Source organism: Leptidea sinapis, chromosome 39, assembly GCF_905404315.1.
Source record: "Leptidea sinapis chromosome 39, ilLepSina1.1, whole genome shotgun sequence".
In the NCBI taxonomy this organism is placed as follows: domain Eukaryota; kingdom Metazoa; phylum Arthropoda; class Insecta; order Lepidoptera; family Pieridae; genus Leptidea; species Leptidea sinapis.
The window spans coordinates 4,699,275-4,725,997 of NC_066303.1; the positions used below are offsets into that span (position 1 = coordinate 4,699,275).

General features: G+C 37.9%; 2 protein-coding genes across 6 annotated transcripts in view; both read left to right on the top strand.

Annotated features, from left to right (window-relative positions):
- Nucleotides 1–9,738, top strand: part of LOC126976168 (probable ATP-dependent RNA helicase DHX35) — an 80,992-nt gene extending 71,254 nt beyond the window's left edge. For 4 of the 5 annotated variants that reach the window (XM_050824399.1, XM_050824402.1, XM_050824400.1 and 1 more), the window contains 6 exons: nucleotides 794–957; nucleotides 2,803–2,930; nucleotides 4,031–4,177; nucleotides 5,169–5,259; nucleotides 8,127–8,277; nucleotides 9,552–9,738. In XM_050824399.1, coding sequence (XP_050680356.1) covers nucleotides 794–957; nucleotides 2,803–2,930; nucleotides 4,031–4,177; nucleotides 5,169–5,259; nucleotides 8,127–8,277; nucleotides 9,552–9,666 — 796 coding nt within the window. In that variant the 3' untranslated portion in view covers nucleotides 9,667–9,738. The remainder of the gene's footprint in view (nucleotides 1–793; nucleotides 958–2,802; nucleotides 2,931–4,030; nucleotides 4,178–5,168; nucleotides 5,260–8,126; nucleotides 8,278–9,551) is intronic. The other variant, XM_050824401.1, reaches the window with a different exon arrangement.
- LOC126976185 (ceramide phosphoethanolamine synthase) overlaps nucleotides 1–26,723 on the top strand; it is a 389,843-nt gene that overhangs the window by 63,230 nt on the left and 299,890 nt on the right. The window lies entirely within an intron of this gene.

Sequence of the window (26,723 nt, forward strand, 5' to 3'; positions counted from 1 at the left end):
CTTTGTTGACGGTGTTTTTTTTCTATTGATTATTACCGATATAACAATAGACATCAAATTATGATAATAATAATATAATATTGACACACATTTTACACAAATTATCTTGCCCCAAGTTAAGCATATATAGCCTGTGTTATGGGTTACAAGACAATGATATATTTAATACAATATACTTACTTAAACATACATTAATTCATTTAAACATCCATGACTCGGAAACAAACATCCATATTCATAATACAAATGCTTGCACCTAACGGGATTCGAACCCGAATTCGAATTCCACCGTTTTTAAACTTATATCTCTTCAATCTCTATGTCTTAACTAACTTTTAGTTTTAGCTATAATAGTGTGGCACCAATGTAACTCTGGTTTTAAGTAGTCCAATAATGAAGTCTATAGAAGTGCCTGAAATCCGTTTAATATATAAGAAAATATTAAAGTAAATAAATAGTATTTTCTGTGACTAACTCGAGTATTACACATTGAAATAAAACACTTTTTAAAGGATTAAGACTCGTGATTTTGTAACTGTGCTTTTACATGAGATTTTGCGTAAAAGTTACATTATTATTATAATTTTAGTTAGCCCGCCGTTTCGTGTCCTTTCTAGATCACGTTTTCAAGAGGACTACGGTTGAAATGAGTCAAGATAGTATATGTCATTATGAAGTTTACCGCCATTTGTTGCGTCGGAAGTGGTATTTGCTGTAGATAGATGTTTTTTGGCAAAATTCACTTACGTTATCTGTCACCAAGTGTTTTATTATAGTAAATAAATAATTATAGGTTTACGTTCCCAAGTCCACCGCCAGCCAAGAGTACTCTGGCGGCACTGGAAACATTGTACGCATTGCGCGCCGTTGACAAGGAGGCGGGGCTTACCGACGACGGGCACAAGATGGCGGAACTGCCGCTCAGACCCATGTTGGCAAAGATGGTCTGCAACAGTGGTGAGTAGTGAGTGCAAGGCATGATAGTAATTATTATTGCTAACAACTTGACCTTGAATAGTTGAAGGGCACCATCATCACTCATAGCGCACCACCACCAGTGGGAGGCTCCTTTGCACCGGATGCCGGCTAGATTATGGGTACCACAACGGCGCCTATTTCTGCCGTGAAGCAGTAATGTGTAAGCATTACTGTGTATCGTAAATTACTGGGCAAATGAGACTCGACAACTTGTGTCTCAAGGTGACGAACGCAGTTGTAGTACCGCTCATTTTTGGGTTTTTCAGTAATGCTGAGCGGCACTGCATTGTAATGGGCAGGGCTTATCAATTACCAACAGCTGAACGTTCTGCTCGACTCGTACCTTATTTTCATAAACAAAAACCACAAGTACATAATATTTATATAATCTCATTACCATCAATGGACATATAGACAATAACCCCCTTATTCATAATAGTCTGCTAACTTAAAGAATTGCTAATTCTCACTCTGTCTTCTTCTATTGACCTAAGTCAGAATGAGAAAAAACACTCCTTAGCGGATTTTTAAAGTTAGCGGACCATTATGAATAAGGGAGCAAGCATCTTCCAAATATCATGATGAAACATACAGTTTGAGGCTTCATTGCACAGTATGACAGCTAGGTGGGCCCGTTTGTACCTCGTGAAGCAGTAATGTGCAATCAATAATGTGTTTCGGTTTCGCAGCGCGCCTTAAGATGACGTCATGGTGATAATAACATATTTTAATTCAAAATAGGATATGATATCACTTATTGAAAGTCCAAAAGTACCACCCATTCGAAAAAGTATTCCTCAGACTAAAATAATAATAATATGGTTACAATGTATCCATCGTACAATAAAATTCCCAATCTGTGGTATCATTTAGAAAGTCACTTATGTTATAGTAACCTTTACCACACAAACGAACGATTATTTTAAACTTTTTTTAACGATTGTTTTTGAATTTCTTATAATATTTGTTTTGAACATTTTCTGCGATCTTGTTGTTAAAGCATATAAATCGCCGCACAAAAGGCTTACTAACTGGACTTAGCCGAATAGTAGGCATAATAAGTTTATGTTTGTTCTAGGTGTTAACATTATGGTTATGAGAATTTAAAGTAAGTTCTGTCAATATATATACATAACATTATCAAAATTGTAAATTGCGTATGCTGCCTATCGTATTATCTTCTATCACTGAAATATAATTACATTTTTATAATAAAGTCCCAGTCACTGTTCAGGCATTAACTATTGATAAATTTAAATTTTTTGTTAAAAAATGGCTCCAAACGGCCGTTCCCAATATACTATCTACAGATAGAGATAAACTATTACCTTCTACTGTCAGTTATTAGCTGTCAATAATCTGAAGCTGTCCCAATATACCCGATAAGTCATTCTTATCGCCTTATATTGAGACGCGTGAAGTGCAATTCAAACTTCTATCGCTGGTAAGCTATACATCCTCCCATTGACAGACAACGTGTACGGATAAGGTGAGCTACCGTCGATAAGTTTATTGGGACAGAAAAGTCAACAATAGTTACGATTTTTATCGCAAGTAGGCCACAACCGGAGATAGACTGAATATTGAGAACGGCCGTTAGTGGCAGCCTGGGACTAGATTATGATTATTTTATAGCAATAACAATGACAGTACAATATTGTATATTTTATTAAAAAGAGCGCAATAAAAAAGAATACTGGGAGAGTTTCTGGCGTCTCTTCTTCTCTCTCAGAGCACCATTTGTTTCCGAAGCGGTGGTAGTCTTAGAAGTGACAAAATAGAGAAAATAATATATATATAATATAGCCTTTTTATCGTTTGTAGGTGAATATGGGTGTATAGATGAGATGCTCAGTATAGTGTCAATGCTGCAGGTAGACACCGTGTTCAACAAACAGACAACCGGAAAACTCAATGTGGCCGCTAAACTGTCCCGGAGGAACAATTTTGAGGTATAATAGCTCAGCAAACACGTCGTTGACGATTACTTAATTTGTCTGGTTTATTTTTTTAACGGAACAAAAAATCTTGGATTTCAAAAATGGAAGAATTCCTTCTCAGCCAGCTTGATAATCATATCCATATTCTTGCAATGCAAATTTTTTATAATTATAATTTTTGCGGTGCTGCTATCATGCATTTAAAAATAAATAATATTGAAAAAAGTAAAAAGAACATTTTCGTTTACGCGCTTTCAACAAACAAAAAAAATGAGCGATTCAAGTTTTGACAGTACACCGCCGGATATTTTAAACGCTGCAAAATAACATAATATTGAAGTGAATTTTAATAATTGAACAATACAAAATTACTACTAAAATAAATAATTCTTTCATTAACACTTAGTTTATTTGTATAAAATCAGTAATGGATGATATTAGGTTGCTATTAGGACTGGCTGTTGTAATGTTAGCAGTAAGCTTACTGTTTCAGAATCTTTTAAAGGATTCATATTCTGGATGTAAATAAAGTCTTGTATGCAACTGTTGATAATTAGGTATTAAAACACTCATGTGATACTCTTATCACCCACATTCGTGCTTCAATACCCCTTATTATACAACAGTTGCATAAATAACTACAAAATAGCATATCGTATTTTTAACGCACTCACACTAAAACAAAATGCCTAACCAATAGCGAGTGTAACACGAAGATGAAATCGCTCGTCATGCACACTAAAGTAATAAACCTGGCCTGTTTTCATGCATTGCCTTAAAGCAAGAGGCTCTATAATAATAAATAATAATTATATTGACACACATTTTACATAAATTATCTTGCCCCAAGTTAAGCATATATAGCCTGTGTTATGGGTTACAAGACAATCATATATTTAATACAATATACTTACTTAAACATACATAAATTCATTTAAACATCCATGACTCGGAAACAAACATCCATATTCATCATATAAATGCTTGCACCTACCGGGATTCGAACCCGGGACCTCTAGCTTAGTAGGTAGGATCGCTAACCACTCGGCTATACAGGTCGTCTAAACTTAAGGCTCTATCTAAACTTAATTAAATGTATGATTTTGTTTTAGGTGTCGGAGGGGGATATAATAATGTATCTAAACATACTAGAGGCGTACATCAAGTTAAGGGGGTCACAACAGAGCGAGCAGGCGGCTCGTAAAGCGAGCAAAGCCTGGTGTCAGAAGTATTACATCAATTATAAGGTCATGGAGAAGGTCAGTTTATCAACAGAGATACAAGCCTCCTTAGCAAAAAGCCTTTTCTAGATGGATGTAATCCAGCGTCCCATCAGGATCGATGCCATCCATGATGCCATCCATGTAGACTGCAGATGTCATCCAAAAATTGATATGACCTTCATCGTCCTTGGATTTTGTACGCGTGATTCCATCAGCGGTTTGAGAGTGTGGATTACATCCGTTTCGTGGGTTGTAAAAATTTTAAAGAAATAACTATTATGACTGTTCATTGTCAGTACATTAATGAAAATTTAATAGAAGTTCACAAAGATCGTCGCCTTTTTGCTCTTAATAGTGATTTTAAGTATTATAACACTAGAAATAAGGGATTGCTTGTAACTATTTCTAGTAGGCTTCATAAGATACATAATAGCTTTAAGGGTAAATGTATACACTTTTATAATAAAGTCCCAGCCACTGTTCAGGCATTATCTATAAATAAATTTAAATGTTTTATAAAAAAATGGCTCTCTCGTAAATTCTATTACTCCACAGCTGAATATCTAAGTGATCGGACAGCCTGGGACTAGATTATGATTTTTTTATAGCGATAGAAATGACTGTACAATATTGGTATATTTTTATTGAAAAGAGCGCAAAAAAAAGAATGCGGGGAGAGTTTCTTGCGCGGCTTCTTCTCTCTCAGAGCGCCATTTGTTTCCGAAGCGGTAGTAGTATCTAGTATATTAGAAATGACATCAAAAAGAATTCTAAAGGAATCAGTTTTGAGAAAATAAATGCCATTTTATGCCTTTTATGTCTCACAAAGTTGCCAAAGAGGATGTAATGTAATATCCCTGCCTATGTAAAAATTTAAATTTAGTTTAGTATAAAACGTACAGTCATTTGACATTAGTTTGAAGTAGTAGTAATTAAAGTATTGGCAACGAAGTATAATTATATTTAATATTCTTAATAATTAAAGTGTTTTTTTTATTGTAACAAATACCTATGTTTGTATTTTCAGGCTTGCGAGATTCGAAGAAGCTTAGAAAAGTTGGTTAAAGAAAAATTCAATATGGAGAACGCTAAGTTCGATGCTCCGGAATTTGGTTCAGGTAATTGTAAATTACCTCTATACCTTGGATGAATAATCCAGTTAGGCAGGTCCAATTTCGGGAAAAAGGTTACCTACTCGTCGGTCTAACTCGTATCGGCATAATACTACAGTGTCTGAAGACGAAGGTTTTTAACCAGTGTGTGTTGCCAGCGATGACATACGGAACACAGACGTGTTCGTTAACTATGGGCCTTATGAAGAAGCTCATTGTCGCTCATAGGGCTATGCTCGGAGTTCCCCTGTAAGATCGAATCTGACATGAGGAGATCCGTAGGAGAAACAAAGTTACTGACATAGTCCAAATAATTGCGAAACTGAAGTGGCAGTGGGCAGGGCACATAGCTCAACGGTCAGATAGCCGTTGGGGCAGTAAAGTCAAGTAAAGGCCTGTAGACGGAGTGTTGGTAGGCCCCCACTAGATGGACCGTAGATCTGGTCAAGATCGCCGGTATAGGTTGGATGAGTGCAGCGAAGGATCGATCGTCAGTTTGATCTTTGGGGGAGGCATTTGTCCAGCAGTAGACGTCTTCCGGTTGAAATGGAAAATGGAAATGGAATTGTAAATTAATGACAAAAGCTTATTACGACTATATGGTATATATCATAGAATCTATTACATATGTAAAAGATTGACTGACTGTACAATATCTAATAGAGCTTGAGATAATTTATACGTCTAGATAGAGCCTCTTGCTTTTAGGCAACATATGACAACAGGACAGGTTTATTACTTTTTTTTATGAAAATAAGGGACGAGACGAACAGGACGTTCAGCTAATGGTAATTGATGCGCCCTGCCCATTACAATGCAGTGCCGCTCAGGATTTTTGAAAAACCCCAAAAATTCTAAGCGGCACTACAACTGCGCTCGTCACCTTGAGGCACAAGATGTAAAGTCTTATTTGCCCAGTAATTTCACTAGCTACGGTGCCCTTCAAACAGAAACACAGTAGTGCTTACACATTACTGCTTCACGGCAGAAGTAGGTGCCGTTGTGGTACCCATAATCTAGCCGGCATCCTGTACAAAGGAGCCTCTCATGGCAGCTGCGTCTTACACTCGCGATAATTCAGTCACTTTGTGTGTGTGTGTGTTTTGTTGAAAATAGAGGCTAACTCTTTCGACCGCTATTTTGATCGACGTGTTCACAGCTGTTCCATTCTGTCTAGATGTTAAAACTATCTAAAAAGTTTAAATGGCATAGTAAACAGTTTCAAATCAAATAAAAATCACTTTGTTCATGTAGGTCACTTGGGAATAGGGAAATGACACTTATGAATACACAAATAAAATTCGAAAACAAAATTTTATGAACGATGCGGGACTCGAACCCACGACCTCTCGCGTTCCGTGAGAGTGCTCTGCCAACTGAGATAACCTAGGTTATCAACTGTACAGTAGATCCTGTAGATGAAGCCACAACCTGAGTTGAACAAAACATAAAAGATTTTATGACGACACGTTACTTTAACGGTGAGCTCAGTTGGCAGAGTACTCGCACGGAACGCGAGATGTCGTGGATTCAAGTCCCGCATCGTTCATAAAATTTTGTTTTCAAATTTTATTTGTGTATTAATCCTAGAAGTGAGGGTTATCACTTTAAAAACATAACAAATTGTTTACACTTATGAATGTCAAAAGTTCTCTTTTTTTACATTTACTAGGACTTCGGAAAGCTTGAGCTTTAATGAGAAGAAGTGGCAAGTAACTCATTAACAGGAATATTAGTTTAGTGCGTGATAAGTTACGTCTAACACTCGCGATTCGTATATCACTTTGTGTTAGTGGACGTGAATTGCTCAAAATAGAGGTTAGTTCTCGTGCTCACAGCTGTTATAGTCTATCTGGACGTATGAATGATCTAAGCTGTGAACGTACCCCCTTATCTTCTTAGTCGGACACTCTTGTCAGAGTGGTCGTGTTGGGGTATTCGTTGAGTCGATATCCTTTCTGAGGGTAGCTCTCCTGGCGATGTGCTTCCATTTCTGACGGTTAGAGGCGTTGCGAGTACACTAGATCATGGTGGCATCAGTAGCCTTGGTGATGGCGTCTATCCAGCGAGAACTGCCAGTCTCTCCACCGAGTTCTCATTTCTTGAGACGTGACTCCCTATAATTCCCTATAAATTATCATTCCATATTCACGGTTTCAGTATTCGAATAAAGAGCTTTTATTGAAGTAAAACTTCTTTAGGCGTAACTTGGGGGTAACTCAGAATATTTTTCTGACGGAAGTAACGTTAGTACTTCCAGCAGAAAAAAATCAATTGAAACAATTTTTAACCATTATAATTAAATGGTTCTAAAAATTGTTTCAAATTGCTCAAGTAATATTTCTGAAAATCTCCAAGTGTATATTTTCATTTGTGACTACTTTGTAATAAATCTATACATATTATAAAATTGGAGGGTCTGTTTGTAATGTTTAAATAACCGTTTTTTACTACATTTATACAAAATAACATTTCTTATAATTTTTGTCTGTCTATCTGTCTGTTTGTTCCGGCTAATCTCTGAAATAACTGGACCTATTTTGACGGGCCTTTTATTGGCAGGTAGGTGATATAATAAGAAGTAACTTTGGCTACGTTTTTTTTAGAAAAATAAAGTAATGTTGTCATATCCAAGAAACAGCTTAACTCTAAAATAATTTATATGGCAAACCAACGTTGCCGCGTCAGCTAGTAATGAATAAAAGTTCTCAGTCTGACGTTTGCGACATTCGTTAATTTTTTCTATGAGCTTTCAGATAAGCAAAAAAAGTATATATACGTATCTGTTAATAATTATTCCTATAGTTAATTATGATTAAGTTTTACTTCAATCGCGCGTAAAAATTACACGCACACACTTTTTGTATTCACAGTGAAATGCGAACGTATAATGCGGTGCGTGGTTTCTGGGTTATTCCCGCAGGCGGCGTCGCTGGGCATCGAAGGTCACTACCGTGGCGTGCGAGGTGCCGAGCTCCATATATCTCCAGATAGCTGCCTCTACCACCAGCAACAACCACAGTGGTGAGTAACACCACTCTAATGTAACGAAACGATTGCACGAATTGGCTTTACGGATCTTGCATTTGATAATGGTGTCGCGGGAAATCATAACCATACTTGAATAGCATAAATAAATAAAAAATAATTGTGAAATGTAGAGACTGGCGATAAGTGAAAAATTTTAAACTTTTAGCATTAAAATTTGAAGTTCCATAATGTTTAAAAAGAATTATATTCAGAATGTAAGAAGAACAAACACTATTCATAATGCTGATGTAATTTCAAACAATGAGGGCTATATTTCACTGCGAAATTATGTCGGCAATAAGTCGGTGCCAACGTGGTGTCCGTAATAAACTCACTAAAATACACTGAGACGAAGAGATAATATATTGCTGTATGGAAGGAGGAAAAGAAAGTTTAACAGTGTTGAATAGAAACCGCGTTTCACTAGAAGGTGCGTGCGGTATCTGGGGGAAGTGATCACCTCCCCCCATATTCTTTGCAACCCCAGAGGAATCACATAAGCGGAGGGTGACCAAACCTTGTCTTGTCGTTGCCAAATTCGTACCTTCACCTTTACCTCGAAATTAAAATACAGTGGACCCTCGGTAATCCGAAATAAGTTTTGCAGGGCGGTGTCGGAATTTGTTGGATTATAGAATTTATTAAAACTTGCTAAACTACTGTGAGTCTCTTGCACGTTTGCCCCCTTTATTATAAAAAAGCAGTCAAAAATATCACATTGTGTACCCATGTTTAACGTAGGTAATTAGACAGTGATAGGCATTTCAGATTACAGGGGACGCCGGATTAGACAGAGACCGGATTACCGGAGTTCACTCTAAGAGCGCTTTCGTGCTACGTCCGATCAGAGTCCGATCCGTATCTGTGAAATCATGGTTTACGTACTAGATCCGTCTTCCGTCATTTTTTTCCTTTCCTTTCCGTCAAGCTTAGAAATAGTTCTAAGACTCCTATCGGACCGTGTTTTTACGGATACGGATCTGACTCTGATCGGACGTAGCACGAAAGCGCTCTTAGAGTGAACTCCGGTAATCCGGTCTCTGTCTAATCCGGCGGCCCCTGTAATCTGAAATGCCTATCACTGTCTAATGACCTACGTTAAACATGGGTACACAATGTGATATTTTTGACTGCTTTTTTATAATAAAGGGGGCAAACGTGCAAGAGACTCACAGTAGTTTAGCAAGTTTTAATAAATTCTATAATCCAACAAATTCCGACACCGCCCTGCAAAAATACGAAAACTTATTACTTAAAATGTTTTGCAGGCTAGTGTTTGGCAGCGTGCAGAGCTCCGGAGATAAGGTGTACATGCGGGACATCATGCGGATAGACAAACAGTGGCTCATGCAAACCGCTCCGCATTACTATCACGAGACATAGCGCTCAGCGACCCGACGCTCGTTACATTGGTCTTCTACAGATATAAATATATAAATAAAAACGTTTACAACCCCTGTGAAGTTTTACTATTTTATGTTCTAAACAATTTTTGGAGTTTATTGGAGTTTACTCCATAAGAATCGATTTTCATATAAGGCGCCTGGCATGAGAAAAATATGGAAAGTAAAATCTGCTCATCAAAATTTGATAGTAACGTTTTTCTCAATTTAATAAAAACAGACTTTGTCTGCTTACAAATAAGGCAACAATTAGCATTGTATTTTCCTGTCGGCCACCTAGCGTTACTTTTGAAAATTATTTTATTTTGCAATAAGAAGTGTTGTGGCTAGTGAAAGTTAGTTTCCTTAGTAAACTTTATTAGATGCCGTCGAACTACAGACACCCGTTATCTTAGTTCAAATTATAAACAAATAATTCTAGATTAAACGTCATCTAGTGTCACTTTCATAAACTATTTGGTATTTCCAAATCGAACACTGAATCTATCGAGTGATACGACAACATAACAGTTTTCGATACCTGACCATAAGAAAAATCACTATTAATTGACTGGTCCTGCTGGATGCGGGAAAACATTCCAAATTAAACTTATCATGGAAATTTGTAATCGATTTACTGATACATATGGTTAGTGTAACGCTTATCTTGCTTATGCATCTACAGGGAAGGCCGCAGTTGCTATAGGAGGCACGACTGTTCATACTGCATTCAAAATCACGTTTTCGAGTTTTCAATCACCATTATCAAACGAGATCAAGGGTTTATATAGATCTTAGAGATTCTTCAAGTACGTCAAGATGATACTAATTGATGAAATCAGCATGATCGGGGTAGAAATGTTAGAATGACTTGATCTTAGACTAATAGAAATAACAAACAATTTTAATACTGCTTTCGGTGGATTACACATAATTCTCATTGGCGATTTGAGGCAATTCCCACCTGTTAGAGCTACTCCCATTTCTAAACAAAAAATCCAGCGATTCGATGGTCAGCAGTTATGGAGAGGAATTGCTTTTTATGAATTGAATAAAGTCATGCGACAAGAAAATGCTGAATTTTTATCACTGTTGACAAAGATTGTTAATGGGATCAATTGGATGAACAACAGTTGCAAATGATTGAATCGAGGTTCTTTTCAGAGGTAGAAGTGGAAGAACGTTGTCTTATTGGAATTCGTTTATTCAATGACAACCATTCAGTTGATAGTTACAATTTAAGAATTTAAAGCTCATCTGGTGAAATATCAAATTCTATTGCTGATGATGAAATAATAGGATGTGATGGTGATCGCGAAAAAGAAAGGGTTGCAAGAGCTAAATTTCAAATTCAAATATTTTTATTCAAAATAGGATTTAAAATCACTTATTGAACGTCAAAAACTACCACCCATTCAAAAGAGACTGCCTCAGACCTGAGAAGAATGGGCGCAAGAAACTCAGCGGGCTTTTTTTTTAATATAAAATGGATGGATGGATTACAATGTAATATCGTACAATAAACATTTATAATTAAAGAGCCTGAGGGTATTCGCTTTATTCCCAGTCCGTGGTGTCATTAAGAAAATCGTTTATGCTATAATACTTTTCCTGTACCTTTACCTTTCCCACACATTTTTTAACAATTCTTTTAAATTTCGTAACACATTTGTTTTGTACATCTTCTGGGATCATATTGTAGAATCATATACATCGCCCAACAAAAGACTTACTAACTCGACCCAATCGAGTAGTAGGCATAACAAGTTTATGTTTGTTCCTCGTGTTAACATTATGAATGTCACAGTTTCTAGAAAATTCCTCAATGTGCTTATGAACATACAGAACATTATCAAAAATGTATTGAGAAGCAACAGTCAAAATGTTTATTTCTTAAAACAAAATTCTCTTAATGATTCTTTAGGACCTAGGTTATAAATCGCGCGAATAGCCCATAAAGCTTCATAAGCTCAGTACTATCGACACAGGAGGTTTATCCTACGAAATTAATTTCGCTGTAGATAAGCCATACATGATAACAACGAACATCGATGTCACTGATGGCTTAGCCAATGGGGCGGTAGGTAAATTGTCATATGTTGAATTAGGTGCTCAAAATGAAGTACTGCGAGTTTAGCTTCTATTTCCAAACGGAGTTGGTGTTAATGCTCGTTGAAAAATGGCTGGTAATGCGAACGCAAAAGCAATCAGCAGAGAATTCGTTCCTATCAACCGTAGATCAGTGCCTCTCAACCAAAATAAATCCATCCATGCGAAAAGAATTCATTACCCACGCAAACCGGCATGCGCTTTGACAATTCATAAGTCGTAAGGCGGAACATTTGATGAATTTGCTGTATGTCTGTTTGTAACCGACTCCATTCGACTTGATTTTGTTTAGTACCTGTTCAGAGACAATTGTTCTTGAGGAGTAAACTCCAGTCGTGCGTCGGAGTTGAAACACACGCTTTTAAGTGGTTACCCTCACTTCGGGATTTTCACAAATTAAATTAGGAATCAAAATTTTTTAACGATGCGGGATCGAACCCTCGAACCTCCCGGCTACCGCTCTTTCCACTGAGCCAACCGTTAAAGTGACGAATCTTGTATGTCTTGTTCAACTCTTACATATTTTAGATTATAAAGAGCGACATCTCAAGTCAATGTCCTAATATGCAATTATGAGGGAGTTGAGCAGGTTATCAACTGGAAAGTAGATCCTGTAGATTAAGCGACAACCTCAGAGTTGAACACGACATATAAGATTTATCAACGATACGTCACTCGAACGGTTGGCTCAGTGGAAACAGCGGTTGGAACGCGAGAGGTCGCGGGTTCGAGTCCCGTATCGTTCATAAATTATACTTTATTCAATTAAGCTCTTTTGAATCGTCATTCTAAATATTTCGTTTAAATAACTCAATGCACCATATTATGTTCGGAAAAGTAGAGCTCGTCAGAACACTGATAACTCAACGGCCACTGTCTTATATCAGTTACCCCCTTATTCATAATAGTCTGCTAACTTAAAGCATTGCTAATTCTCACTCTGTCTTCTTCTATTGACCTAAGTCAGAATGAGAAAAAACACTCCTAAGCGGCTGTTTAAAGTTAGCGGACCATTATGAATAAGTTGGTTAGTTTTTTTTACAATGGCTGTAATATTAACACCTTCACAACAAATTAGTTTGTAAGGTGCTGCATTTAATATGTATTAATCATGTTCAAAGCTAAAAAGCGTTTTAAGAAATCAAATATTTCATAAAAAGTAATCAAAAGTAAATTGCATAAATATAACTTATCCTATATTTGATGCATTAACTTAATATAGTTCTTGATTTCATTGTTTGTGTACTGATGCTTAGTGGTCGTGATTACTGTCATAATTAGTAATCGCATCCAACAAATGCAATGATTTATTAACTATAACAGGTCGACCTGGCACCACAAGCGGCAACCATTTGCGAGTTGACGCGTGGACCAGCTATCATTCTCGTCGCACATATTTGAGGGAAGATTACGACCCGGTAAACGACGCCGTCGTAAGCAATGCCATTTTGATGAGCATTACGAACCTTATTACAGCATACACATGATTACTACAAAATTATTAAAATCACAAAGCAATCCCACAAATTGAGTTTATATAATACAATGACAGTGGATTTTATATAAAACAATTTTTTATTTTTAAAGTGATATCCCTTACTTCTGGGATTAATTAAATCAAATTTGTTACCATAATTTATGAACGATGCGGGACTGTCGCGGTTTCAAATCCACTGTAGCAGTGCATCAGGCCAGCGAACGTAACTGATGGAAGCGTGCTGTGGACAGTCTACGGAGTCAGGATCCTCAACAGTGAAGGGATGACGAAGAAGATGAAGATTGTCAGTTTAATTTTGTTTTCAATCAGTGTCATTTTAAATGAATTCATAAAATATTAAAACTAAGTCCGTACTTAGTATTGACAAGTCAAAAACAAAAGTTATGCAAATCGACAGGGCCGGTGAAATTGCTAGCACTAGCGAACTTTCGGACTTGGAATTTGTAAGCGAATTTGGGTACCTCGGATCTTTTCAGACAAGGGAGGGGTGGGGGGGACCTATCACAAGACGAATTCTCTCTCTAAAAAAAAGAAAAGATCTCTAATACAACCAAATAGAGACTTGTAAATACCTTAGTCTTCTCAATCTTCCTCTATGGATCTGAAGTGTGGACGATCCGAGCGGCAGAGAGGAAAAAGATTGACGCGTTTGAAATGTGCTGTTGGAGAAGGATGCTTCGCATACCGTGGACAGTTAAGAGAACAAACAAGTCTATCCTGGAGCAAATTCGCATTGGCACTGGATTGTCCACAATCTGCTATCAAAAGATCTTGGGGTATTTTGGCCACATTGATCGACGCCTTCCCAGTAATTTAGACAAACTGATAGTCATAGGCAAGGTGGAGGGCAGAAGACCACGCGGACGATCTACTAGCCGATGGTTGGAACAGATCAAGACAATCACTGGCCTACCACTTACGACCGCAATAAGGAAAGCCGAGGACCGGAAGGCTTTAGTCACTAACTTACAAAAACTTTGAAGTACGGATACGACCTTTAGAAATGAAGAATGCGACCAAGTAGGTGACATAAAAGATTGCTGCCCGTCTTAACAAGATCACGCAATAAAAGTTTATTTTTTTTTTATTATAATTATTTATTCGTTGCCTCGAACGTCAAAACCTAATTAATGTTTACCTACCCTTTTAAAACAGGCGTTATTGTATTTAAGTTAATCCTCATTAACTTATAATATTTGAGCCATAGATAACCTCTACTTATTGGTACATTGAATAGCTAAAAAATATGTCTAGGTATTAATTATTATCTATGTGCGGTGATCGTCCAACACAGCATTATTATGAGAATGCTCATTGGTCAGGTAAAAGTCACAACAAACAATATCAACCACCAACCTGACTACTAAAAAGAATAGGGAAGTCCCAGGCCCATGGGTGTTGTAAGAGGCGACTCAGGGCTTTTTAGAAGTGGGAGAGTCACGCTACCGTCTTATGACTTCAGCACAATCGGGCCAGACTCGTCCGGGCTAATTACCACACTTGCACAGAATACCAGTGTGAAGTAGCGACCTAGTGCCGTTATGTTTCGCATAGTTTAGTGTCGAGGACCGGAGGCCATTTCCCCGTACACGTACCACAGACTACGCAGGGCGATCTGTGCATAATTTTGCATTGGCGTATGGTCTGTCCCAATTGGTTGAGTCGCCAACGCGGCTCCCGGATGCGGATAGCCTGCTGGGATAAGATGCGTTCCTTTTTTGCATCCTACCCTTGGGGAAAGGTCAGTTTCCCTTCGGATGATCCTAGTGCCTGTGCTGTTGCAGTAGCCGATGTGATACTACAGGGCGAGCAGCTTTCCAGTTACCCGATCGGAACACAAGTTCTGGTCGTTGTCGAAAGCTGCTCTTGGTAACCAGCCGATCCTGCCGCCGTCGTACATGAGGAAAGCCCCCCCGGCCCATACGGCAAAAGAGAAAGCCGATCTCCTGTGCGCTCTTTTTGCCTCCAAATTGACTCTTGACGACAAAAGAAAAACACCGCCGACCATCCCGCGGTGCCAGACCTCTATGCGTAAACGTGTGCCCCTGAGTTGATGCCGGTGCTAACTCGTTTATTCCGGCACTCATATAAAAAAGGCGTAGTCCCTGACTCATGGAAGTCAGCCCTTGTCGATCCGATCCAAAAAAAGGTGACAGTTGGGATCCGGTAAACTACAGGCCTATAGCTATACCTCCGTGATCTCCAAAATCATGGAGAGCATAATTAATCGCCAGCTCTTGGTATACCTACCTCTAGAGGGTCAACAGTTGATCAACGACCGACTGTACGGCTTTCACCATGGTCGATCGTCAGGTGATCTTCTGGTATACCCACAGAACAGTTTAAAGAGATTAGAATGGCCTTGTGGGCGGGGCAGGCGCGCCGCGCCTATGTTTGACGGATCATATCTCACTGAAATAAGCTTCGACAGCTGACAGTCGCGCTCTTATTGCAATAACGTATGGAACTCCGCGATGAATTTTGCTGCCTTGCACTATAGTAACGTGTCATAAATAGAAGCCTGGCCTGAGAAGGGATTTCTTTTCCACCGTATGTCCAAAAACCTTCAAATACAAGTGATATTTGTAATTATTAAAGATATCAAAGTTTGAATCCATGCGTATCGGTAGTATTGTACCTAATTGTAAACAATGTTGATATTAAGTATGTGTATCTATCCATTTGTAAATGGTTATACACACACGGAATAGGTAAATATGGTTGGAAAGGCGGAACAGCCGCTCCGTCACTATGATAAAACAATCATACTTAAACCGTATCATACGTTCACCGCTTGTAGTTTTTTTACTGCTTGCTTAGGAGGTTCAAGCAAGCAGTATACCAGAGTATGCAACGCTTGTTCGAGTGAAGACAGCGTGACGGATCGATTTCAATTTCCACAAATAAAATGTTTGATTCGTTTTAAGAAATTTCCCTTTAACAATTGGAATTCTTCTTATATTGTCTGTGGTGACATTATGTTAATTTCCAGGTTATCCTCGTACGGTGAAAATATTGTAATGTCAGGCCTCCATTACACGTGGGCAAATATTTGAGTTAATCGGGCTTGAAAATTGGGTCAAAATCATGTTCTAAGATTCCGTAACATACATAGATACGTAGATAATAGGCGAAGCTAATAAAAACTTGGATGAAGTGCAAACTGGATTTGCCATGCACGTCTACACTCGAAAGGAACAAATAACCCTATAACTGGGCAAATTATAAAATCATTAGAATGGTGGACAAGCGTGGCCTTTGTTCTGAAAATGATAAATTCAAATTCAAATATTTTTATTCAAAATAGGATGTGACATCACTTATTGAAAGTCAAAAACTACCAGCTGATTTTCTACTCAGATAATTTGAGCTTTATATATAAATAATATTAAGGGTCATATTATATGTACTCATTATGGCGATAATAATTAATATTATTATTTATTACTCATGTTTTAATGTGGTGTAATTTAATCACGTAACGTACCAATTTTATTCAATCAACCTTTTTTCGCCGAAAGTTTAATTATTTAAATTAATCGTACTTATGTATAAGTCTGTCAACTTAGCTCGGGACATGGCTCGAATGACACTTCTGGAACTACGGTCAGTAAGAAAAACTCAACAAAAGCTCTTTTAATCAAGTAGGCCAGTAAAAATAGAATATAACCTAGCTCAAAATTTTCGATCCAATTTTTTTATAAAGCTTTTTTTTAAAGTCACTTAGCATAAAATCACAAAATACTGCCAGATCCAGATGGAGCTCTTGAAAAACAGTTTTGCCGATATCTCACAAACTATGCACTTAGCAAAAGTTATGAAAACCATTATTGTGGAAAATAAAATTTCGCATCTTTTATTTCCTGTAAGCTTTTTGTAAAACTTATTTTCACGATTTATGGCCAATTTCATGAAACCGATTTTTCTATCTCGGCCGATAACTCTTAAAATATTAACTAAATAAAAAAATGCATCCACCCATTTTAATAGATCAGTTTGTTCTCTAAAAATTTGGAACCAAACTTTTTTTCGTTCATACTATTTGAGTTATAGGACGTTTAATGTTGGACTATCGGGCGGAAAGTCGAAAACATCAAGGTACATATACAATATTATAATGTTTCAAATTCAACACAAAAATTAAAAAAAAGTGTGTGTATCAGATCCGACGCACGACTGGAGTTTAATTCTTCAAGAACGATTGTCTTTGAACAGGTACTAAACAAAATCAAGTCCAATGGAGTCGGTTACAAACAGAAAATCTGCAGAAGCTAATAAAAGCGTATTTATTAAAAAAGAATATATATATATATATATATATATTTTATTTTATTTACGTTTTTTACGTATTGGCTATATTATATATCAAATATTTTACATTTAAGTAGATCTTACATGATTCCATCTTTATAATTATATTATCGAATCATAAATTATCATAACTGAAACTACAAAAATAGTTAATAGAAAATAAATCATAATAACTTTAAAAAAAATAGATATTAAAATAATTAAATAATAGGTTAGGTAAAAATTGTCTATTTGGCGTGAAATGCGCTATAAATACTCTCCATATTAAATTATACATTAAATTATGTGCATAGCTCATATAAACTTGTATGAACTATATTGATAATTCAATATTTAATAAATACAAAGCACACATGTTTATATATACAATACATGTCATATTAATGTATGAATTGTAACTTACTTAGTACCCACGTGTTTATCAGATTTTCCGGCACTATTATTTACACCACTTTCTTCCATAATTTATAGAATTTTCATTTAACTTTATGAAAGTATAATAATAAATCAATTTCAATAATATAATAAAGCTTCAAAATAAAAGAAAGTGAAAGGTGCGCGAGAAATGATGCGCACCAAAAACGTTACTATGCAATTTGATGAGTAGGTTTTACCCTCCATATTTTTCTCATACCGGGCGCCTTATATGAAAATCGATTCTTAAGGAGTAAACTCCAAAAATCCTGATTGTTTATGTCCTTAAAAATTAATAGTTCATTTCCTTAACTGCAATAGTAGCGAACTATTTTATATTTTATTATATTCCTTACTACTAATACGACGACGGGGGGTGGGGAACGCGGAGAGCGAGAATGGTCGTTTCTCGACTCAGGTCCCGAAGTAGGTTGACCGGCTTCTATATAAAACATATCACATTGTTCCATAAAATTAATTATGCAATCCTCAATTAACACAAAATTTTATCACTTAAATTAATGTCAATCATGCAAAATTTACAAATTAATATCAATTTCAACCGACGTGTTAGAGTAAGATATAAACAGAATCTATGAAAAAAAAATTCTTGCTTTTTAAACTTAACAGTTTTTGTATGTTGTGTTCTTGTTTATGCACCATGTGATTGCGTGTCACATCCAGGTATATTCTTCATCCTAGAATATAAGACATTTTAAAATATGATGATTTTAATATTAATATGATCTTTAACTTTTAACCTATTATGTCAATTAATCGAATGTGAAACTTATCAACGCTTGGCCGTGTCGTGAAGGAGTGACAGCCACGCCTCATGCTCGGTGTAATCAAGTTGATATTGGCTGTATCGCGTATGGGGTCGAGGAATAATCATTATGTTGTGCATTATGTCATCACGAGATTAGCCACTAGTTTACATGGTTTATTCGTTACATCAGAATCATATATAACATAGAACCTACACGGATGGCAAACCGGCCGGACCTGCACTTTGTAATGCTCTAGAATGTGGCCAGCTTGAAGTATTGCCGTGCTCTATTATTGACGACCAGCTTCTTCGGAGCCAATTAGGTTTTGCCCGCCAGATGACCACGCAATTGGCAATTTCTCGAGATTTCGAGACCCAGTATTCCGATACTAGGCGAGAAGGGGTTTTTTCTTATACTTTCTTCTTTTCTCGTATATGTCTTCGGGGGGTTAAATTGGATAAGATTCAATTTACTCCAGTCCGCGACCTTCGCAAAAGAGGCACTAGTCGACGATGTCCCTAGTATATACGGCATCACCCGTGCTTTCGTCTGTATAGCATTATATGTTGGAGAAGTCCAATATATGATTCATATGAAGAAGAGACAGTGTTTGAGATAACTCCATGATTTTGCCAGTGCGAGCGGAGCGAACCCATAAAGGACTCCATTTAACTCAGCGAGCCGAAAGAGTTGAATAAACTCGCTCAGCTCTAGGCAGCGGGCAGATTCATTAAGGAGTCCGTTTGACTCGGAATGAGAAAATACGTATATGCCGGCAACGCTGCTGTGATTCCTTTGGTGTTGCAAGGGCGGCGGTGATCACTTACCATCAGGTGACCCGTACGCTCGTTTGTCCTCCCTTCCATAAAAAAAATACATAATTACAATGACAAGGTTGATTTTTCGGTACCTACAAGGTTTAATTTGGAGTTTTAATTAATTTAAGATAAGAAGTATCAATTAATAACTGTAAAGTTATCATACTGATAATTATTATCAATTTAATACAATACTCATTAATTAATTATTATTGTAAGTCACGTTATATTACATTGCAAAAATTGTTGAGCGAAGCTGGCAGATAAGCTGCTCTTGGTAATTTCGGCCGCAGCTCATGAGGAATGACACCCTGGCCCATACGGCAAAAGAGAGAGTCGATCCGCTGATAGCCCGCTGCTCGGTCGGCGGCTCTCGAAAGCATGGGAGAAGAGCTGGCAGTTAGTTTGGATATACAGGTCGTAGTCGACGGTTATTGCTCGAACCCGATGCCTGTGAATGCTAGAGTTCCCCAAGGGCGTGTGTTATCTCCTACACTGTTTCTTATGCATATCAACGATGTATAGTTCGCCTCTAATGACAGCATCGTGATGGGACTACATGGGCCATGCAGATCTTTCTCGGGAAATCTTCGTCCAGTGCCGGAAGACTCTTGTGTCTTCTATCGTGTTTGCTCTTGAGAAGATCGTAAAGGAATGGGGTAAAATGGACTTTGTCTCAAGTTTGCGCGTTTATCACTAAAAATCCCATTTGTCGTATCACCGCTCTTCGATAACACTTCCCAGCTTCTCTTAGCGCATCCTCGTATCAGCTCAAACCATTTTACCGCGAGCAAGGCGGCTCGCATTGTCGGGGATCTGTGAACGGCTAGATCACTTGGCGTTGCGTACAGAGGTCGCTTCATTGTGTGTCTTCTACTGCTAATTGACCTGATTTCTGCCGCCAAATTGCACCTTTGCACGCCACAAATTATGATATAATTTCCATTATCCGGCGATGTGGCGTTCGTCTACATTGCAGTGTTCCAGGTATTTTCTTCCACGTACAACTAAGCTGTGGAATTAGCTTCCTTGTGCTGTATTTCAGGGACTTTACGACATGGGTAGGAAAAAACACGCGTACATCTTTTATCTTACAAGGCCAGCTGTGATTCCTCTGGTTTTGCTAGAGAATGTGGGCGGTGGTGATCACTTAACACCAGGTAACCCGTATGCTCATTTCTCCTCTTCGATCTCGATTCTCTTTTTTTAATCTTCTACCTTTATCTTCTTTTGTAATGAAACTTCAGGGTTTGACTCTGGTTAATCTTAAGACCCTTTGGTATGTCACTTGATGTTCATGCGCATAGAATAATAACGCTTAGAAGTAGTAAGTACGTGACGTCACGCACACATAAATCATAATGTTACTTCTTTAATGACAGGAACTATGAATGAAACTATCGTTCTGAGCGTTATTATTCTATGTTCATGCGCCCGTTCGCGATCGCTCTCGAACGGAGAAAGTTAACCAACACGGCTTCCATTATCAGTCTGCAAACCCTCTCTTTATTCAATGAGTGATCTAGAAAGCTTATTTTGAATTAAGGGCGAATATTTCTGCCGTAAAGCAGTAATGTGTATACATTACTGTTTCGGTCTGAAGGGCGCCGCAGCTAGTGAAATTACTGGGCAAAATGAACCTTAACATCTTGTCTCAAGATGACGAGCGCAATTGTAGTGCCGCTCAGAATTTTTGGGTTTTTCATGAATCCTGAGCGGTACTGCATTGTAATGGGCAGCATTATCAATTACCATCAGCTGAACGTCTTGCTCGTCTAGTCCCTTATTATCATAAAAAAGTAATAATTTTAATCGCTTAGCAATTCTAGTGCTTATAACCGGATTAAACTGATTAGTTTCGCCAAATCATTTATCTTCGACCTTTATATACTTTTGTAATAAAACAAGGCCAATAACAATATAGAGATAAGAGAATCTAAAATTATTAGAGAATGTTTGTATTTTTGGATGTAATAATTTTAATATTTTTTTAAATTTAATATTTAATAATACTAATATTATCTTTTAATCTTGAGCGCCACTACATTGTAATGGGCAGAGCGTATCAATTACCATCAGCTGAACGTCCTGCTCGTCTCGTCCCTTATTGTCATAAAAAAAACTTACGTCGACTTTTAAAATCGATTGACCGATTTTTTAAATAAACAATTGTAAACAATCTTTTATTTTTAAAGTATATCCCTCACTTCTGGGATATTTATACAAACTAAATTTGTAACGAAAATTTATGAACGATGCGGAACTCGAACACGTGTCCTCTCGGCTTCCGTCCAAGTGCTCTTCCCATGAGCCGACTGTTCGAGTACACATGGGTCGTAAATTTTGGTATATCTTCTTCAACTCTCAGGTTGTGGCTCCATCTACAGGATCTACTTTAGAGTTGATAACTTGCTCAATCCTAATATTTGCATAATAGGAATTGACTTGCGATGTCGCTCTTTCAAATGTAACCAAATTTGTTATTTTCAAAGTGATATTCCCAATGACGTTCTATACATATGGACATATCATTCGCAGTCTGAAAGTGGAACGTCAAAAGTGTGCTTAAAGACAATATAAGCACACTTTTCTATTTAGTCGTGTGTCAACTGTGTGTCCGTCAACAAGCCTAAGTGTACTATTAAAAGTGCTTAAATAATACATTAACGACTCAAAAAAAAGATGGCTTGGTGGTGACTTATCATCGGTAAGGTATTTATATAAGATTGATATGCAAAAAGCTTAGGTAATTTAATAAAACGAATATTTTTTCATTTAATATGGTGTTAATTGTTGACAAGTCCCCAGACAAGATCCGCTTATCAGAATGAGACAGATGAAAGGACACAGTCAGAAATGAAAACAATAGAGTCGCTCTTTTTAACCGACTTCAAAAAAGGTGGAGGTTCTCAATTCGTCGGTATGTTTTTTTTATGTTTGTTACGACTGGGTGAACCGATTTTGATAATTATTTTTTTATTTGAAAGCTGGTGCTTCCATGTTCTATGTTACTAGATGGATAGTAATTATTAGATCTATTAATTAGATTGTATAAAAATACGCAATTATTTTTATACTTTTCAGTGTATATTATATCTATTGGTTTGGAATAGTGTTTTTAGAAGTCCGTTGTTTATTTGCTAAATTTTTTTTAAAGGCCTAGTGAACATTGAATATTGTATTTCGTGTAATGTGAACGGCTTACAAGAACGCGAACGCTTACATACTAATGCTAATTACACGTTATCACGGAAGTATCGTAACCTAGTGATAATTGATACTTGTTCACATCGTAAATATGTAAAAGCTTATTATTTTTCAGCTTTCCCGTATACGAGATAATGAAAGAAAATTGGCGCCAGTTGGTGGCAAGAAAGAGATGTGAAGAAATTTACAAACTAAATAAGCATATTTATATATCAACACTAAAAGATTTAAGTTTTTCGGATTTAACTACATTTAAAATTTGACAAAAGCTGTCATACAAACAAATGTTGCTGTCCGCTTACCATATATATACCATAAAAATATCTAAGTCTAAAAGACAAATTTAAATTATTTCAAGGACCTCAACATTTAAATAACCAGTTTAACTAATTATTTTATCTAAATAAAAATATTATATTTGAGTATTAGTTTCTCTCATTAAACCTTACCTTAACGTTTTAAATCCAAATCCCTTAAGAACGTAACTTACAAATAACATACATACATACATACATACATAAATTCACGCCTCTTTCCCGTAGGGGTAGGCAGAGACCACTTCTTTCCACTTGCTACGATCCTTACATACTTCTTTCGATTCGTCCACTTTCATTATTCCTTTCATACATGCTCTCCGGTCTAGGGTACTCTTGACCTGGCCTTTTTTCAAGACGTCCCTGATTTGATCTTGAAACGTCCGCCTAGGTCTACCCCTTCCAACACTTTCATTCACACTGGCCTTATACACTTTCTTCGTCAATCGTCCTTCATTCATTCTCTCGACATGTCCAAACCATCTCAGCATACCTTTCTCAATTTTTGTCACAGCATCTTCTTTCAGACCACAACGTTTTCTTTTCTCACTATTTCTTATCCTGTCACTCAGTGTAACTCCTATCATACTTCTCAACGCTCTCATCTCAACTGCATTTATTCTGCTTTCATGTTTCTTCTGCCATACCCAACTTTCACTTCCGTACATGAGTGTTGGAACCAACACCCCCTCATGCACAGCCAAGCGAGCCTTATTAGACACCTTCTGACTGTTCATAAAGGAGTGCAAAGCTCCATTCACCATGTTTCCTGCATTCACTCTTCTTTCAATATCACTCTCATACTTTCCATCTCTTGTAAATTTAGAACCCAGATACACAAAATCATTCACCTGTTCAATTTTTTCATCTCCAATCACGATATTGCAGTCTGTCACTACCTCATCCCTTTCAAGCACCATCACTTTCGTCTTCTTTATATTCATCTTCATTCCCTTTCTACCAAAAGCTCCATTCATAGCAGTTACCATCTCTTGCAACTCCTCGGCTGAAGATGCAAGTAATACTTGGTCATCAGCATAGAGAAAACATTTGACGAGTAACTCATTCATTCTCAAACCACTGTCATTCTCTTTTAAACCTGTCAAGCAATTGTTCATGAACAGATTAAACAGCCACGGTGACGCTACACACCCCTGTCTAACACCTTTTTCGATATTAAACCATTCAGTGTATGCCCCGTTTATCCTTACACAAGCACTAGAATCTCTATAAAGAGATTGCAATGCTCGTATGAGGACACTGCTCACACCGCTCGTCGACAATGCTGACCACAATTCATTCCTCGCCACTCTATCATAGGCCTTTTCTAGATCCACGAACGCGCAATAGACCTTTTTGTTTTTAGCCAAAAACTTTTCGGCTATGCACCGCAAGGAAAAGACCTGATCCGTATATCCAATTCCCTTTCTAAATCCCGCTTGTGCATCCCATACTTTTTCGTCTGTTTCATTCACAACTCTATCAATCAACACTTTTGCATACAATTTACCGACGACGCTGAGAAGGCTTATACCGCGGTAATTTCTGCAGTCTTGTCGTGACCCATTTCCCTTATACAATGGCACGATTACAGCTTTGCACCAGTCTCCTGGTACTTGCCCATTTCGCCAGCACAAATTGAAGAGGCGGTACAGCTGGCTAGCCACTATGCCCTGACCAGCCCTCAGCATCTCGACGGTAATCCTGTCATACCCTGCAGCTTTACCTAATCTCATACTTTTCAATGCTTTCACTATTTCATCCATGCTTATCTCACTTTCATCAACATTTATATTAGTTTCAATAGAAGCTGCCGGATGTTGTTCATGCACTTCCTCTCTTTCAAACAAACTTTCAAAATACTCTTTCCATCTCTTTAGCACACATTCTTCTCCTCTTATAATGTTCCCATCTTGACTCCTGATTATACTGAGCTCCGAGGTAGACGTTTTTCCTCTGGCTGTTTTCATGGATTTCCAGAAGAACATAATGTTTGACTGGAAATCTTCAGTGAGCCTCCTATCAAAATCATCCTTTCGTTCTTCTTTCTTTCTAGACACAACTGCTTTCGCTGCTGATTTCAATCTTTTATACTTCGTTCTTGCTTCCTTTATCTCGTCATCCGTTGCCTTTTGTACTTTTTGGTTAGCTTTTGTTGCTAACCAATCCAACCAAGCTTTCTTCTTTTCTTGCACCGCCATTTGTACCTCTTTATCCATCCACAAATTATAGTTCTTTCTTCCTTTCCTTCTTTTAGCTACCCCGCATACCTCAACAGCAACATTCACGACCCCTTTCTTAAATGTCTCCCACAAATCTTCAATCACACTTATCTCTTCTATGCCTTTAAAACTTTCTTTCAGTTTCTCTACATACTCGTCTTTCCTTTCTTTTTCTTGTAGATTTTCCACTTTTACTCTGTCCAAAACACTCGTAGGCTCAGCTCGTCGGTGTCGCCAACGTTTAAAAAGGCCGCGCATTCGGGCTATGACCAGGAAGTGGTCTGTGTCGAGGCCTACACCGCGGTATGCCCGAGCATCTAGTACTTTCTTTCTCAGTCTTTCATCTACAATTACAAAATCAACCATACTTCTAGACTCACCCTCATCTCTTGTATACAAATGGATCTTTTTGTGGTTAAACATTGTGTTGGCCACGCAAAGATTCCATTTCAAGCATACTTCAAGCAGGCTTTTCCTATTTTCATTCACTCTCTCGTCCCCAAACATACCCAGAACTCCTTCATACCCATCACGCTTTACTCCAACCCACCCATTAAAATCCCCTAACATCACGATCCGTTCATTTTCTCCGCATTTATTCAAGACCTCTCTCATACTGTCCCAAAATTCCTCTCTCTCTTTTTTGGCTTTTAATGACCCACATCCGCACAGATCCGTCGGTGCATAGACCCCAAGGATAAACAAGCGAGTGAGTCCGACTTTTAACCTAATCCAGAGGAGTCTTGGGCTAACACATTCATGCTCTATCACACATTCTACTATTCGAGCGGAAAGAATCACACCAACTCCCTGACAGCCTCGACTGGTTTGGGGGACTCCGGACCAGTATGCCGTGTAGGGACCATGAACCGTGGTATCACATCCTTTCCTCTTCGTTTCATTCACGCATAGAATATCTATGGATCGTTCATCCATCATCTGACATACTTCATCTACCTTATCATCCACTCCTCTTACATTCAACGTAGCAAAGCGGCTCTCCATGGGCCGCTTTTCGCCCCCGCGAGAAACGAGACGTGATGGGTGGCGAACCATATCGCCGCCATTTTGGCGAAATAACCTATTTTTATTAGTCTCCATTGCGTTCCCACGAATAGCAAGGGAAAGGTTTGTCCACCCCAGCAGAGCCCCGCATGCCAGGGTAAGGTTAGCCTGATTCTGGGTCGCCCGGTCCCAGGGCAGTGTGGCACGCTAACGACTAGGCTTGCCCCTAGCCATGCATCCATCCGCGCGGCAGACGTTGGATTGGCGGAGAGGGTAGGATTAGGGAAAGGGAAAGATAGGTGGTGTGAAAGGAAGATTGGTAAGTTAAAGTGGGAAATAGGAAATGTAGGATATTACCGCCCAGGAGGGCAAGGATAAGGACAGTAATAG